This window comes from Garra rufa, chromosome 10 (genome assembly GCF_049309525.1).
Source record: "Garra rufa chromosome 10, GarRuf1.0, whole genome shotgun sequence".
In the NCBI taxonomy this organism is placed as follows: domain Eukaryota; kingdom Metazoa; phylum Chordata; class Actinopteri; order Cypriniformes; family Cyprinidae; genus Garra; species Garra rufa.
The window spans coordinates 30,212,568-30,227,918 of NC_133370.1; the positions used below are offsets into that span (position 1 = coordinate 30,212,568).

The window sequence follows — 15,351 nt, forward strand, 5'->3', positions numbered from 1 at the left end:
TTGTAGTTTATTGTACACTAGAGCAGGACCTGTTTACACTTTCTAAATAACTTTTTTCTTCATTTCTTAGATACAGCAGGGCCAACCAAATATGACATCCCGTGATTATTCAATCATTAATCTTTTTATAACAGACTTGTCAAGAATCATGAATGGGCTGTTTTTAGATAAAGTAGTTCTCAATCAGTTACTTATGATTTACTGTACATGGATTTATTGTTATTGCTGAATTTCTACCTGGTAAAATATTTTAGAGTTTGAAATGGCTAGAAAAATATGCATTCTTAAAAATGTTGATGAAGTTATACAATTGTATTAATTACCACTACTAGAATGGGTCTAGAAATCAAGTTTTAAAATCAGGTGACCTAATATATCCAGGTTTTTTTTTAATTATTGAATTAAAAGGATAGAAATTGTTGCATGTGAATGAGACCGGAAGCCAGACCCTTAAAATTTACAAATGGCCACACCTGTGACAATATTTTACGGGAAAAATAAGGTGGATGGACAAAAAAAAGTCAATTGGAACCAAAAGTCATACAGGGTTGCAATAATATGAAGGTGAGTAAATAATGGCAATTTTTTATTTTTAGCTGGACTATGTAACATAAAAATCATGTATTTGTTTGGCTTATCTTAAGGCTTTTTGTCTTGTTAAATCATTTGCCTGTGAAAGTTTGCTGAGGCCCCCTAGTTGAGAAATTGGTATTTGACTCTCAGTTTGGTAGAGATCACATGAACACAGTGGACAATGAATTATCTTTCAAGTCCCGTTGTTTCCAACATACATAATTTTTTTTAGTGTACTGTACATGTCTTGTTGTGATCATTAAATCAGCCCAAAAATCTCAGACACTATTAAATTTAGTTGTGACATTAACGAGTTGAATTCGGTGTTGCTGAGTGACAAGAAGTAAATTTCCTGTGTGAATGAATGGGTGTGGTGTTGCCAGGTTTTCCTAAAAAATTAAATGATTTCTAAAAATCGAGCGAAGCTGAAGGATCCAGGAAAATGTATTTATCTGATTCACTGTTGCTTTGTATAAACAGATTACACAAACCTAAAATGCATCTTGTTGCCAAGAAAATGTTTAATTATACCCTTTTACAAAATACTACTACTAATAATATTAATAGTAATAACAATAATAATTCTAAAATGATTGACTAAATATCTCATGGGCATGAGATGAATTAAAGAAAAGCAGAAAAATGGGAGGAATATAAAATATGTAGAGTGGGAATATTTGGTAACTTATTGCCTTGCAAATACAAAATACACAACTGTATAATGAAAAAAAAAGTTTAAAAACATCCACTTGACACACAGTTTAGGTCTAAAGTCTACATACACCTTGCAGATTCTGCAAAAAGTTAATTATTTTACCAAAAAAAAAAAAAAAATCCATGTTATTTTTTATTTAGTTTATTTAGTACTGACCGGAGTTAGATATTTAACATAAATTACATACAGTCCACAAGAGAAAATAATAGTTGAATTTATAAAAAATTACCCTGTTCAAAAGTTTACATATGCTTGATTTTTTTTTTTTTTTGTTTAGTGATAGTTGGGTTACGAGTCCCTTGTTTGTCCTGAACAGTTAAACTGCCTGCTGTTCTTAAGAAAAATCCTTCAGGTCCCACAAATTCTTTGGTTTTTCAGCATTTCTGTCTATTTGAACCCTTTCCCACAATGACTATATGATTTTGAGATCAATCTTTTCGCACTGAGAACAACTGAGAAAACTCAAATGGAACTATTACAAAAGGTTCAAACGCTCACTCATGCTTCAAACGGAAACACAATGCATTATGAACCAGGGGTGAAAACGTTTTGCATTTTAAGATCAGGGTAAATTTAATTATTTTGTCTTCAGGGAAACATGTAAGTATCTTCTGTAGCTTCTGAAGGGCAATACTAAATGAAAAAATATAATATTTAGGCAAAAATAAGAAAAATTTACACATCTTCATTACGTTCAAAAGTTTACACCACTGGCTTTTAATGCATTGTGTTTCCTTTTAAAGCATCAGCGAGTGTTTGAACCTTCTGTTGCATATGAGTCTCTCAGCTGTCAGTTTCTATTGTTGGAAAGGGTTCAAATACACAAAAATGCTGAAAAACCAAAGAACTTGTGGGATTTTTCTGAAGAACAGAGGACAGTTTAACAGTCATTAAAAAAGAAAGGAAAAAAAACCCAGCCATGGATGGATCATTCAGGTAACAAAACAGTGTTTTTTGTCTTTCTTGTGGACTATATGTCAACATATTTTATGTGAAATATCTTATTCTGGTCACAAAAAAATTGGTAAAATAATTAACATTTTGCAGATTCTGCAAGGTGTATGTAAACTTTTGGCCGTAACTGTATTTAAAAGCGAATTCATGTTAAAAAACAAAAACAAAAAAAAAACCCACCGCCAGCATACTCGCTCATAAAAAGCGGACCTGGCAACACAGGCGAATATCAATGGGCGTGACTTATTTTACACGTCATCACAACATGAATCGAAAATAACAAAACGCAACGCTATACGTTTTTCGCACTAGACAAATGAAACATTAACCATGCTGCGTGTAATTTTTTTTACCAGCACGACATTTAAAACTATAAATCTCAGTCGGTGAAAGCAAATGTTACCATTTAAATTCGCGCCTCCTCCATCGTGACTCATTTACAAAGTCAGCTGACCGAATCCTTAGGAACTGACTCTGACTACAGTGATGGACCGACAGCCTTAAACTTCACTCCACACTCACTGTCCCTGCGTTGAGGAAACCGGCGCTGGAGAGGACAATATGCTGAGGTTGATAAAAGGGAATACGCATTTTTAACCGACTGAGCATTGACTGTATCGCGTTTATCATGTCGGACTCCTCAGAAGCGTCGTTACCCGCCTTCAGGCGGTTGAGTTACTCAGTGGGGCATTTTCTCAACGACTTATGCGCCTCTATGTGGTTTACGTACCTACTGGTGTTTTATCACTCAGTGCTGGGCTTTCAGAACACATATGCTGGTGTGTTGCTGCTAGTGGGACAGATAGCGGATGGAGTGTGTACACCGCTCATCGGTTACGAGTCTGATAGGACACCCGGCTGTGGATCATATGGGAAGAGAAAAACATGGCATTTAGTCGGTGAGTGACAAGGAACTTAAAGGGACAGTTCAGCAAAATATGAGTGTGCCATCACATTCATGTTATTTCAGACCGGTTTGACTTTCAAAGAGATGTATGATATATATTATTCTCATTCACTCTCTTTTACTCTGTCTAGGAACTGTTAGTGTCCTCCTGTCGTTCCCCTTTGTGTTTAACCAGTGCCTGGGCTGTGCTCTAGAGACTCCACAATGGGTCACTCTCACTTATTTCATCCCCTTCATCGTCATCTTCCAGTTTGGATGGGCGGCCACACAGATTTCTCATCTGTCCCTCATTCCTGAGCTGGTGACTTGCGAGCATGAAAAAGTAGAGCTCACTGCATACAGGTAAACTCGTGGATCTGCACATGTAATGATCAACCATTCTCGTGATGCTCGTTTGGAGGACTTTGTCTGTAGTGACCGGGATGCTGTCTTAGATTTTTATTGTATTTTGATTGTATATTTTCTTTAGGTATGCCTTTACAGTGATAGCCAACATCACAGTGTATGCGGTGGCTTGGCTGATGTTTCATTTTCAGACTCAGGAAGGAGATGATCCTGCTATTTCGGAAAACCTTGGCCCGGTTGACATTCCTGTTTTCAGAGTGAGTGCTGAAGTGAACGCTTGGTCATTTCATTCTGCATTACAAAGTATTTCCATTTTAAGACCACGTGATTTTATAATTTTTGTGAACGTGTGTGAGTGTACTCCTGAATTATATTACACACACTACCATACAAAGTTTTTTTTTTTTTTTTGAGAAAAGTAAAAAGAAACAGTTATAATACAACTGATACAAATAAATACTGTTCTTTTATACTTACTGTTCTTTAAAGAATCCTGAAAGAAATGTATCACTGTTTCCACAAAAATATTAAATAGCACAACTGTTTAACATTGATAATAAGAAATAGTAATTAAGCACCAAATCAGCATATTAGAATTATTTCTAAAGGATCATATGACATACAGGAATAATGAAAATTTTGTTAACACAACATTTTTGTTAATATATTTTGTTTCAAAATATATAAAATGTAAAAGTTATTTTTAAATTGGAATAATATTTCACAATATTTCTATTGATCAAATGGATGCAGTCTTTGTTAGCATTTTTTTTTTTTTTTTTTTTTTTCAAAAACAGATTTCAGCAGCCTCAAAGTTTGACTGAAATATCGGAAGATCAGTTTTCATTTTTAATGTTGATTATAAATTTAGTATGAATTTATATTTTGACATGCATGGTTTCACTCAGCCTTGAATGTTCCAGGAAATTTCTCTCTGATGCTTCTTAAAATGAGTAGTTAAATAGGTTAAATGCATATAATCATCAGTTTATGGTTTTCAGCTGATTTTTATAGACTAGCCTTTTCAGTCTTCTGTTGATGTGAACCTATCAGATTACATAAATGTACACTACCAGTCAAAAGTTTTTGAACAGTAAGATTTTTGATGTTTCTTTTTTTTAAAGAATTCTCTTCTGCTGCCTAAGCCTGCATTTATTTATTACAGCACAAGCTGTAATGTTGTGAAATATTATTACTATATTTTACTATATATTATTACTAATATATGTATTTATTAATATATTTATTATAATTTATTTCTGTGATCAAATCTAAGTTTTCAAGTGTCACATGATCATGTATTCATCATTCTAATTATGACTGGCTGTTTAAGAAACATTTTTGTTATTATTATCAATATTTAAAACAGTCGAGTACATTTTTTTTTTCAGGATTCTTTGAGTAGAATAATCAAAAGATCTTCATTTATCTGAAATAAAAAGCTTTTGTAACATTATACTCTATACCACTATATTCAAAAGCGTCAGTATTTTTTTTGGGGGGGGGGGTTAGAAATGATAGAAATAAATACTTATTTAGCAAGGATGCTTTAAATTCATCAAAAGTGATGATAAAGAAATTTATAATGTTACAAAAGATTTCTATTTCAGATTAATGCTGTTCTTCTGAACTTTCAATTCATCAAAGAATGAACAGCTGTTTTCAACATAATAATAAAAAATCAATTTTGAGCAGCAAATCAGAATATTAGAATGATTTCAGAAGCATCATGTGACTAAAGTAATGATGCTAAAAATTGAGCTTTGAAATCACAGGAATAAATTACATTTTAAAATATTCAAATAGAAAACCGTTAGTTTAAATGGTAAACATATTTCAAAATATGATTGTTTTTGCCCTACTTCGAATCAAATAAATGCAGGCCTGTTCAGCAGAAGAGACATTAAAACATAAAAAAAACTGTTCAAAAACTTTTGACTGGTAGTGTAGGCCTGGTCAAAACAGCTCTCACAAGCTTTATACATTAATATCTGTTCATATTCAGAATCTAAGTCTCACAGTAGTGGGCATTGGAGCTCTGTTCTCGCTGCTCTTCCACCTGGGCACACGGGAGAAGGGACGTCCCCATCAGGAGGAGGAGGGCTCCAGTCCTGGGGAGCGCCAGCCTCTTCTTAACAACACCACCACTGTGGCTCCTCCAACCAGTCCACTGAAGTGGAAGCACTGGCTGAGACAGCCATCATTCTACCAGGTTAGCAGCCAGTACCAGTGTTACTCTTCAGTGACATGTAATTTAATTCTCAGCTTTTGTGAATAATCTGAATAGTGGCTTGAAACACAATGTTATCACTTAATCATAGTGGTTTGAATACATTTAGGACAGTTTTTAGTAACTCTGTTTTAACTAACAATCAGAAAGTTAATATCTATTTCTAAACCCTGTTCTGTTATTCAGGTAGCTTTGCTTTACATGTCCACCAGACTGATAGTGAACCTGTCGCAAACATACATCTCCATGTATCTCACCTACACACTACTCCTGCCAAAGGTACTGACAGCTGATAGTCACACTTTGCAACCAGTTCATCACTAAAAGTGTTGAAAAAAAATTCAGTTGTCTTTGTTTAAACCTCTCTTTTGCAGAAGTACATAGCCACCATTCCCTTGGTCATGTTCCTGAGTGGCTTCGCTTCCTCATTTATCATGAAGCCTCTAAGCAAGCTAATAGGCAAATGTGTGAGTATGAGTTTGCATGTTTCTTTTTGCTGCGTCATATACGTGTGATCAGATTTATGAGTTGAGCACACACAAACAGCTCCATAAAGTTGTAATTACCAGTGTGTGATTTTCATTGAGCACAGACTTTATGCATAGTCAATTATAGATTTTAAAAACGCACCTGATGTGCATCCTTGTTGCGTTAGTGCTAAAGATCTTCTTATCTTTGTCATCAGGGGAAAAAGTCAATTTGAATCAAGTCAAATTTTATTCTGACCAAAATAACTGTTAAATCATGTTACAATACTTTCCTTCTTATCTCAGGTAACTCCTTTTGTATTTGCCAGATAAGATTTAGTATGAAAGAATTACAAGTGTATTCCAATAGCCCTGATATTTAGACTAATAAAATGTGATGGCTTTTTTATCTAGTTGTTCTAAACTTTTTGAATCCATTGTTCACAACAATGTAGGCTAATATTTTTTTTTTTTCTCTGGTATATCTGCTGTAATGATTTTGCATGACTCTTTCAGTCGTTCTTGATTTGGTGAATAAGAATTTTTACAAATATTTTTTACTAACATTTGATAAAATGAGAGCTTGGCATAACTAAAAATGACACTTAAAATTAAATAGTTCACCCAAAAAAATTTAATTCTGTCATTAATTACTCCCCTTCTTGTTATTATGAACCCATAAGATCTTCGTAACACAACATAAGATATTTTTGATTGGGGCTGTGCAATATATCGAAGTTATTGAAATATCGCAAATGCACATATCGCAATATGCTATCGCTACAGCTTGCAACATTTGGGGCGATGAACAAAAGACAAAGAGAAAATCACTCACGGCTCTTGCCTAAATAACTTTCTTAGTTTAAATAAGAATCAGTGAATTCATGGAGTGGTTTATTTTTCCTTTTTATTATTCAGTTTCTAAACTGATGTTAAAATTATTACACTAATGTTAAAATGACATTTTTATGTAATGTTAGAGTAAAACACTACCGTTTGCTTTCAGAAGTTGTTGTAGGGGTGATTTCTTCTCACAAAAAGTGACCCAGTAACCACTGCGCAAAATGGTTTAATCTGAGCATGTTGCATTATCGTGTCGCATATGGTTTATTCTTTAGATTAGGGGTGCCCAACCCTGTTCCTGGAGTTGTTCCTGTTCCAAACACACCTGAACCAGCTAATTAATCTTTTTGTAGCACTTGATAATTACAGACAGCTGTGTTGGAGTAGGGCTGGAACTAAAGTCTGCAGGTAGGTAGATCTCCAGGAACAGGGTTGGGCAGCCCTGCTTTAGATCTTTCATTCAAAAAATTCACAAAATTCCAACCTTTCATTGAAGTAAAACGATGGAACTGGGGGTGGAAATCTCATTATGAAATAAATGTTTTTCTCTAGTTCACGTTGGCCACAATTATCGGCACCCCTAGAAATTTGTTTAAGTAAAATATCTCAGTAGTATATTCCCATTAATATTAAAAAAATATTGCAGCACACCAGGGTGGCTAGAAGTATAAAATTGTCCAGCCATGACTTTCTGTTCCTGAGGGTTATAAATATGAGGAACACAAAGTCCAAATTCCCTTAATCATCTATCACAAGGAGTAAAACCAAAGAATGTAGTTCTGATGTGCAGAACAAGTTTGTTGAGCTTCACAAAATAGAAAGTGGCTGTAAGAAAAGAGGTAACGCATTGAAAATCCCCATTTCCACCATTAGGGCAATAATTAAGAAGTTCCAATCAACTAAAGATGTTACAAATCTGCCTGGAAGAGGACATGTGTCTATTAGTGTTGTCACGATACTGGAATTTCTAACTTCGATACGATACCTTGAAAAATATCGATTTTCGATACCAAAGAGAAAAAAACTGCCACAAAATTAAAATTTTCTTTTTTAATTTAAAGATAAATATAGTCTAGAACATGACAATGAGGTATATGCATATGTACACTGCTACAGCCCTGTTCAGCTTCTTAGCTTCATTTGAGTTTGAGCTTCAAACTTTATTTGCTGTTCAAATACAACTGGTAGTGTAGGTCGTAAACTTTTTCTTTTTCCTTTTAGACCACACAATTAACTAAACTATCTAACTAATCTTAGAACTTAAATTAATGGTAAAAGATATTTGTTAGTTAACATGAATAAACAATGAAAAATACTTTCAAAACATTTATTAATATTAGTTCAAAATTAATTTAATCTATAATTTACTAATACATTGACCAATTAAAATCCAAAGTTATATCTGTTAATATTTTTTATTGGACCGTGCTAACATGATCCGATGTATTTTTATTACCTTCCGTTATCAAAGATTCAAATATTCTGTAACAAATGCATTGCTCGTTCATAAATGCTGGTTAATACATTAACATAACATTTGACGAACAGATTTTAATGCCGGATTCATAATCAACGATCCATGCAAGCAAACATGCGTGCATCACACACGAAAACAATGCTCAGTTGCTCACTGGATAGACATTAAGACAAATCACAGAATTTAAGTAATGTTTTTTTTTTTTTTTAAATAAAGTTAAATAAGCGCAGTTAATTTACATTTGACCGCAGTTAAAGTATTTACTCGTCTAAGATTCCTCAATCTGATTATATTAACGAACTACGGTAAAAAACAAAACAAAAAAACGGGACAACACTCATATCAGCAACAATAAAAGGCAATCTTATTTAATGATTCAGTAATGTTAAAATGAGCACAGTTCTTCTTTATATAGACTCGGGTGTCTGTCTTTCAGGTGCTTTGCAAAATTAGTGGTGTTAGTGCCTTTTGTTAGCACTGCTCTGTAGCAACTCTTACATATTGGCTTGCTTGTGTACTTCGGCTTTCCATGTTCGTTTGTTTCATATCCGAAATATTTCCAGATAGCACTCCTGCTGTGATCTTTATCAATCAAAGCTGGTCGCGGGGTCGCCGCGCTCTCCTTTCTATTCGCCTCACTTGAATGAGACGAGACAGGCACTGCGGTCACGTGTGGTGTTCGTAAACTCGCCTTTGTGTAGAAGTGAAAGGGACAGCTCGGCTAGTATCGATACTTCGGGAAATTAGTATTGGTATCGTTCGGATATTTCAGTATCGATATTTATCGAAATATCGATATTTTTGACAACACTAGTGTCTATATCATCCTAATGCACGGTGAGGAGGAGACTTTGAGGGGCCAAAGACTCTCCAAGGATCACAGCTGGAGAATTGCAGAGATTAGTTGAGTCTTGGAGTCAGAAAGCCTAAAATAAAATGATCAAACAGCCCCTACATCACCACATGTTGTTCCACAGGGTTTCAAGAAAAGTCTTCCTGGCTCACCCAAAAACAAACTCCAGCATATTCAGTTGTCAGACACGACTGGAACTTTAAATGGGACTGGCTTTTACGGTCAGATGAAACTTACATATTAAGCTTTTTGGCGACAAACCCACCAGATGGGTTTGGTGCAAACAGGGATAAAAAGTACCCCATGACCACGGTTAAAAATACTACTGGGTCTTTAATGTTGTGGACCTATTTTTCTGCTGGAGGTCCTGGACATCTTGTTCAGTTACATGGCATCATGGATTCTGTCAAATACCAATGGATAAAAAGTTTAAACCTGACTGCCTCTGTTAGAAATCTTATATGAGCTGTGGTTGGATCTTCCATCAGGACAATGATCCAAAACAAACATCAAAATCAAAACAAAAATGTGTCACTGAGGCTGAGCACAGAATGAAGCTTGTGCCATGGCCATCCCAGTTTCCTGACTGAAACTGAAGATGAAGCTGGGAATCTGAAGGATCTGGAGAGTTTCTGTATGAAGGAATGGTCTCTGATCTCTGGTCAGGTGTTCTCCAAACTCATTAGACATTGTTAGAGAAAACTCAAGAGCTGTTATTTTTGGTAAAGGACGTTGGAATAATTGGGTGCCAATAATTGTGGCCAACCTGAACTAGAGAAAAACATTTATTTCATAATGAGAATTCCCCCCAGTTTCCATTGTTTTACTTCAATGAAAGGTTAGAATTTTGTGAATGTTTTGAATGAAAGATCTAAAAGATAAGCGATGCAGATTTATTTTCACAGCCACCTTTGCTCATATTTACCAAGGGTGCCAATATTAGTGAAGGGCACTGTATCGCATATCACATTTTGCTTCAATATCACACAGCTCTATTTTTGAATTCTGAGAGCTTTCTGACCCTGCATCGACACTGCTGCAAATTCCCTGTTCAAGGCTCAGAAAGGTAGTAAGGACATCATTAAAATAGTCCATGTGACATCAGTGGTTTAACCATAATTTTAATAAGCTACGAGAATACTTTTTGTTCGATGTGGTACGTGAAAGAAAATAAATTGATGAATGAAGTCACTGTTTTTGTTTTCTTTGCACAAAAGGTATTCTCGTAGCTTCATAGAATTGCAGTTGAACCACTGATGTCACATATATTTTATCAATGTCCTTACTACCTTTCTGGGCCTTGAATGTGGTAGTTGCATTGCTGTCTATGCAGGGTGAGAAAGCTCTCGAATTTCATCCAAAATATCTTAATTTGTGTTCTGAAGATGAACAAAGTTCTTGCAGGTTTGGAACAACATGAGGGTGAGATATTAATTTCAGATTTTTCATTTTTGGGTGAACTAACCCTTTAAGGCCTCCTGACTCTCCAGTCCTCATTTAATTTTTAAAGGACCATCTGAAAAATAATGAAAGGGAAACAATGCACAGTATTGGAAGCTAATACAATATGATAGAATGATTTGTTTACATTAACGTTTCCTTGTTCCTTATTGATAGATTACCTATTTTTTGGGACTGTTGCTGATTTTGGCGTTCTCCTATTGGGTGTTGATGGACGCACACATGGGAGAAAAGGTGTATGGGGCAGCGGTCTTGTTAGGGATGGGGTCTGCTACCATCCTGGTGATGTCACTTGCCATGACGGCTCAACTCATAGGAGACCAAACAGTAAGTGCTGATATCAGTCAGTGTTGGGGAACTGAAAGTGAACAGGAACCACTTCAAGCACATTTTATTGAGCGCATTTGGTGTAAACAGCTTCAACAGTAATGCATGATTGAATCACTAAGATATGCAGATGTTAGCAGAAGTGAAAAAGGCACATGCTTCAAAGCGGCCAGTTTCAAAAGTGTAAAAAAGGTCGCAGGAAACTAAAATTGGGCTTTTAAAGAAGTCTTCAAGTTTCTAATTCAAGTTTTTTTCCTCTTGATAGCAAAGTGGGGCTTTTGTTTATGGAGCTATGAGCTTTACAGACAAGGTGGCTAATGGTGTGGGAGTTATGATTATTCAGATGCTACACCCCTGCCGGTAAGTGTATACATGAGCGAGAAAAACACTAAATATTAACTTTTACATTTTTATATTCACATGTGTGATTTCTCTCATACAGCACAATGGTATGCTGTCCAGGCTGCGTGTGGTATTACCACTATATCATGGTCATCGTCACTGGTGGAGTGGCCGTTTTAGCAGCGCTGAGTCTCTGCACGATCCTTATCTGGCCTATAAAGATTGTGCGCTGTAAGAAACTTGATAAAACTATCATTTATGTCTTTCACGCTTTTAAACATGTACTTCCTCTTTGACTTACTCCTCTTAATAGTGTTGCTGAATAACCTCTTTACCTTAAGGCTGACATGATGTTTTGTATTACAGTATCTAAGCAAGATCATATGAATGGTTCAATAAACAGCAAAGACTTTAAGGGTGAGGGACACAGGTCAGCATCTGAAACAACAGGAATCTGAACTCAATGATTTTCTCCACAACAAAAAATCAGAAACATCAATCATCCACCTTTAATTTAAAGGGGTCAAATAATGCAAACTTTCCTCAGTGTTTTGAGATGACGGATTGTCAAGAATTTTCAGAATTTGCATCAGTGTAAAAATCATATAAACTGGATTTATTCTAAACAATGTGGGAAAGTTTGCTAAATCTTATGCTTTTGAAGGTGAAGAAGGTAGGAAATGGTCATGATCAACTAAATTATGACATTATAAGTAAACTTTTCATAATAAAATCTATGACCCCTTTAAAAGTTTTTTTTGTTTTGTTTTGTTTTTGCAAATAATAAAAGGTTGATTAAATAGGTTTAAACTACCATTCAAAAGTTTAGGGTCAGTCATATTGTCAAATATTACAGTTAAATTATTGTTTTCAGTTTTAATATTTTAAAATGAAAATTTTAACAGTCATTACTTCAGTCTTCTATGGAAGGCTGTTTCCGCCACTGCGAATTGCACAGTGTAAACACAATTGTGAGGAAAAAAGTCAGAATTGCAAGAAAAAAGTCACAATTGCAAAAGAAACTAGCAATAACGAGGAAGAAAGTCAGAATTGCGAGGGAAAAAAAGCCAGAATTGACAAAAAAGTCAGAATTGTGAAAAATAAACTTGCAATTGCGAGGAAAAAAGTCAGAATTGTGGGAAAAAAAGTCAATTGTGAGAGATAAACTTGCAAATGTGAGGAAAAAAGCTGGAATTGTGAGAGATAGTCGCAATGACAAGGAAGAAAGTCAGAATTGTGGGGGAAAAAAATCAATTGCGAGATATAAACTTGCAATTGCAAGGAAAAAAGTCTGAATTGCGAGGAAAAAAAAAGAAGCCAGAATTGACAAAATCAAAATTGTGAGATATAAACTCACAATTGTGAGGAAAAAAAGCCAGAATTGTGAGAGATAAAGTCACAGTAACGAGGAAGAAAGTCAGAATTGCAAAAAAAGAGTCAGAATTGTAAGGAAAAAAGTCAAAAATTGCAAGATATAAACTTGCAATTGCGAGGAAAAAAGTCTGAATTGCGAGGAAAAAAAGAAGCCAGAATTGACAAATTCAGAATTTTGAGATATAAACTCACAATTGTAGGAAAAAAAGCCAGAATTGTGAGAGATAAAGACGCAATAACGAGGAAGAAAGTCATAATTGACAAAAAAGGTCAGAATTGTGAGATATAAACTCGCAATTGCGGGAAAAAAGACAGAATTGCCAGATAAACATATTTGCCAGGAAAAAAAGTCAAAATTGCAGAAAAAAAATAGTGAGAAAAAGTCAGAATTGTGAGAAAAAACTCAGAATTGTGAGAGATAAACTCGCAAATGCTAGGAAAAAAGCCAGAATTGCGAGAAACTCACAATTGAGGGAAAAAAAGTCAGAATTGTGAGGAAAAGAGTCAAAAATTGCGAGATATAAACTTGCAATTGTGAGGAAAAAAGTCAGAGTTGCGAGATAAATGCACAATTGCAAGGGGAAAAAAGTCAGAATTGCAGAAAAAAAATTGAGAGAAAAAGTCAGAATTGCCAGATAAAAAGTCGCAATAACATTTTTACATTTTTTTATTTATTAGGCTTCCAAATACATATATACCTTCCAAATATTTACCACAACAGCATTTTTTTTTTAAAAACAGAAGATTATAAATCTCTTTACTGTCAATTTTATGTACCCTTGCTAAATAAGATAATCAGTTTCTTTCAAAAATTCGTACTGACCCCTAAAACTATTGAATGGTAGTATACTGTATTTGATTTTATACATGTAATATCTAACATTTGTATTGTGTTTATAGATCTGCCTGAGGTGACTGGCCTTATGGGGAGTGATAGAGAGGACTCTGATAGCTCTGAGCAGCCATCAGTCGACTAAACACACAGCAGCCGCAGAGATTCTTCAGCTCTGATGCAGACAACTTTTGGTTGACACTTACATCACAATGGTGAAGGTTAGAATTCAAGTCAGGTTTTGGTTCAGAATTATCTTTTACACAAGCCATAGTCTAAAGGGCGGCCGCATCTTGACACGACAGAATTTCGCTGAGAGCCAAAGATGTGGTAACTTTTTAGACGTGATCAGTTAATATCACTCCTGTGTTCTGTTGTGGCTTCGCATTTCATAGTTTGGACGTAACTCAGCAAAGACAGACACTTTATTTTTCATATGCACATATTTTCAGGTTTATCATTTAAAATGTGTTTTTATTTATGATTATAAATTTAGTTATTTAAATCACATCCATAGAAATAAGGGAATTTATTTATGTAAGGACTATTATCATGAAGTTAATACAAGGTGCACAAGTTATGATGGATGCATAATTTCATATTATATTTATGAATCTATCTAACTGTTTCATAAGGGAATTCATGAAAAGGGAACAATGCTATTTTAAATCAGAGAACAAGAAGCCGTGTGTTGTCATTTCAAGGCATATTTTCAGGTGTGTGATATATGGGTTATCGCCGTTAAGGACCAGATGAGCATTTTTCCCTGTGATCAGTAGCTTTTTGTTTTATTTCGTATTTTTATATGCACAATTATGCTCATATGTAAGACAATTGTGTCTGACATGTTTTCTGTTCATATAATTTACCGAACAGAATCAATGTTCTCTATGAACAGACATTTCTGTATCTGAAGTTGATACATTGTAACCTCTCTTTGTAACTAGTTACTGATTAGCAGGAATGCAGTGACCGTGTGAGTAGTTTTAACATCTGGTCAGCTGATCTTGCGTGTTTAAACACTTAAAATAAATCATAAAAACTGACTTTCATATGTAACTGGAATGAATTAAATAGTCAGTGTTGTTGTGGAATCAATGAACAAAATCAGTTTGTAAAAGACAATTGTATTTTATTAATTTTGATGTCTTGTTCAAAGTAAATTTTAAATAAAAGAGTTTTTTAAATGACTCCGTTTTAATGAAACATTTTGAAAGAATTTTTTCCAGCTGGAAGTCTTTAAATTGATTAAACATGACAGTAAAGATTTGGGTCATTCCGTGTCAACTCAACCAGAGGTCGCCGGCCTAAATTTTTGATTTTGCTAATATTTATTCTGAAGAAAGATAGACATGTATAGTGATGAAAAACAAAATATTAAATGTCATTGATGAATATTTACTGAGTAATCCACTATTTTTAAATGGCAATTTTTACCTGAGATTTAGTCAAGTTACAGGGGTGTAAAAATGACTTCAGAAAGAAGGTAGCATCATTATCTTATTTTTACACAGAGATTGGTAGTTCTGTTAGTAAAATATGTTGCCTTTAGCAATGTTTGTTACATTGTGTGCCAATGTCGACCATTCAAAAATGGAGAAACGGCACTTTTCAAGTTGTTCTCCAAAGTTTGCATGCCTGTAACTCAAGA

The 15,351-nt window shown here is 34.6% G+C and overlaps 1 protein-coding gene across 3 annotated transcripts; it reads left to right on the forward strand.

Moving 5' to 3' along the window:
- The first annotated feature begins 2,527 nt into the window (after window positions 1–2,527).
- Window positions 2,528–14,891, forward strand: mfsd12a (major facilitator superfamily domain containing 12a). Of its 3 annotated transcripts, none has more exons than XM_073848975.1 (11): window positions 2,528–3,141; window positions 3,281–3,491; window positions 3,619–3,751; window positions 5,500–5,706; window positions 5,911–6,003; window positions 6,099–6,191; window positions 10,982–11,152; window positions 11,418–11,512; window positions 11,595–11,725; window positions 11,861–11,924; window positions 13,769–14,891. In XM_073848975.1, exons 1-11 carry the CDS (start codon window positions 2,871–2,873, stop codon window positions 13,776–13,778), a joined length of 1,479 nt encoding a protein of 492 aa, XP_073705076.1. In that variant the 5' UTR covers window positions 2,528–2,870; the 3' UTR covers window positions 13,779–14,891. The 3 variants fall into 3 exon arrangements, with proteins under 3 accessions (XP_073705076.1, XP_073705074.1, XP_073705075.1); XM_073848973.1 differs by having other exon boundaries at window positions 11,861–11,911; XM_073848974.1 differs by lacking the exon at window positions 11,861–11,924 and having other exon boundaries at window positions 2,529–3,141.
- Window positions 14,892–15,351: the final 460 nt, after the last annotated feature.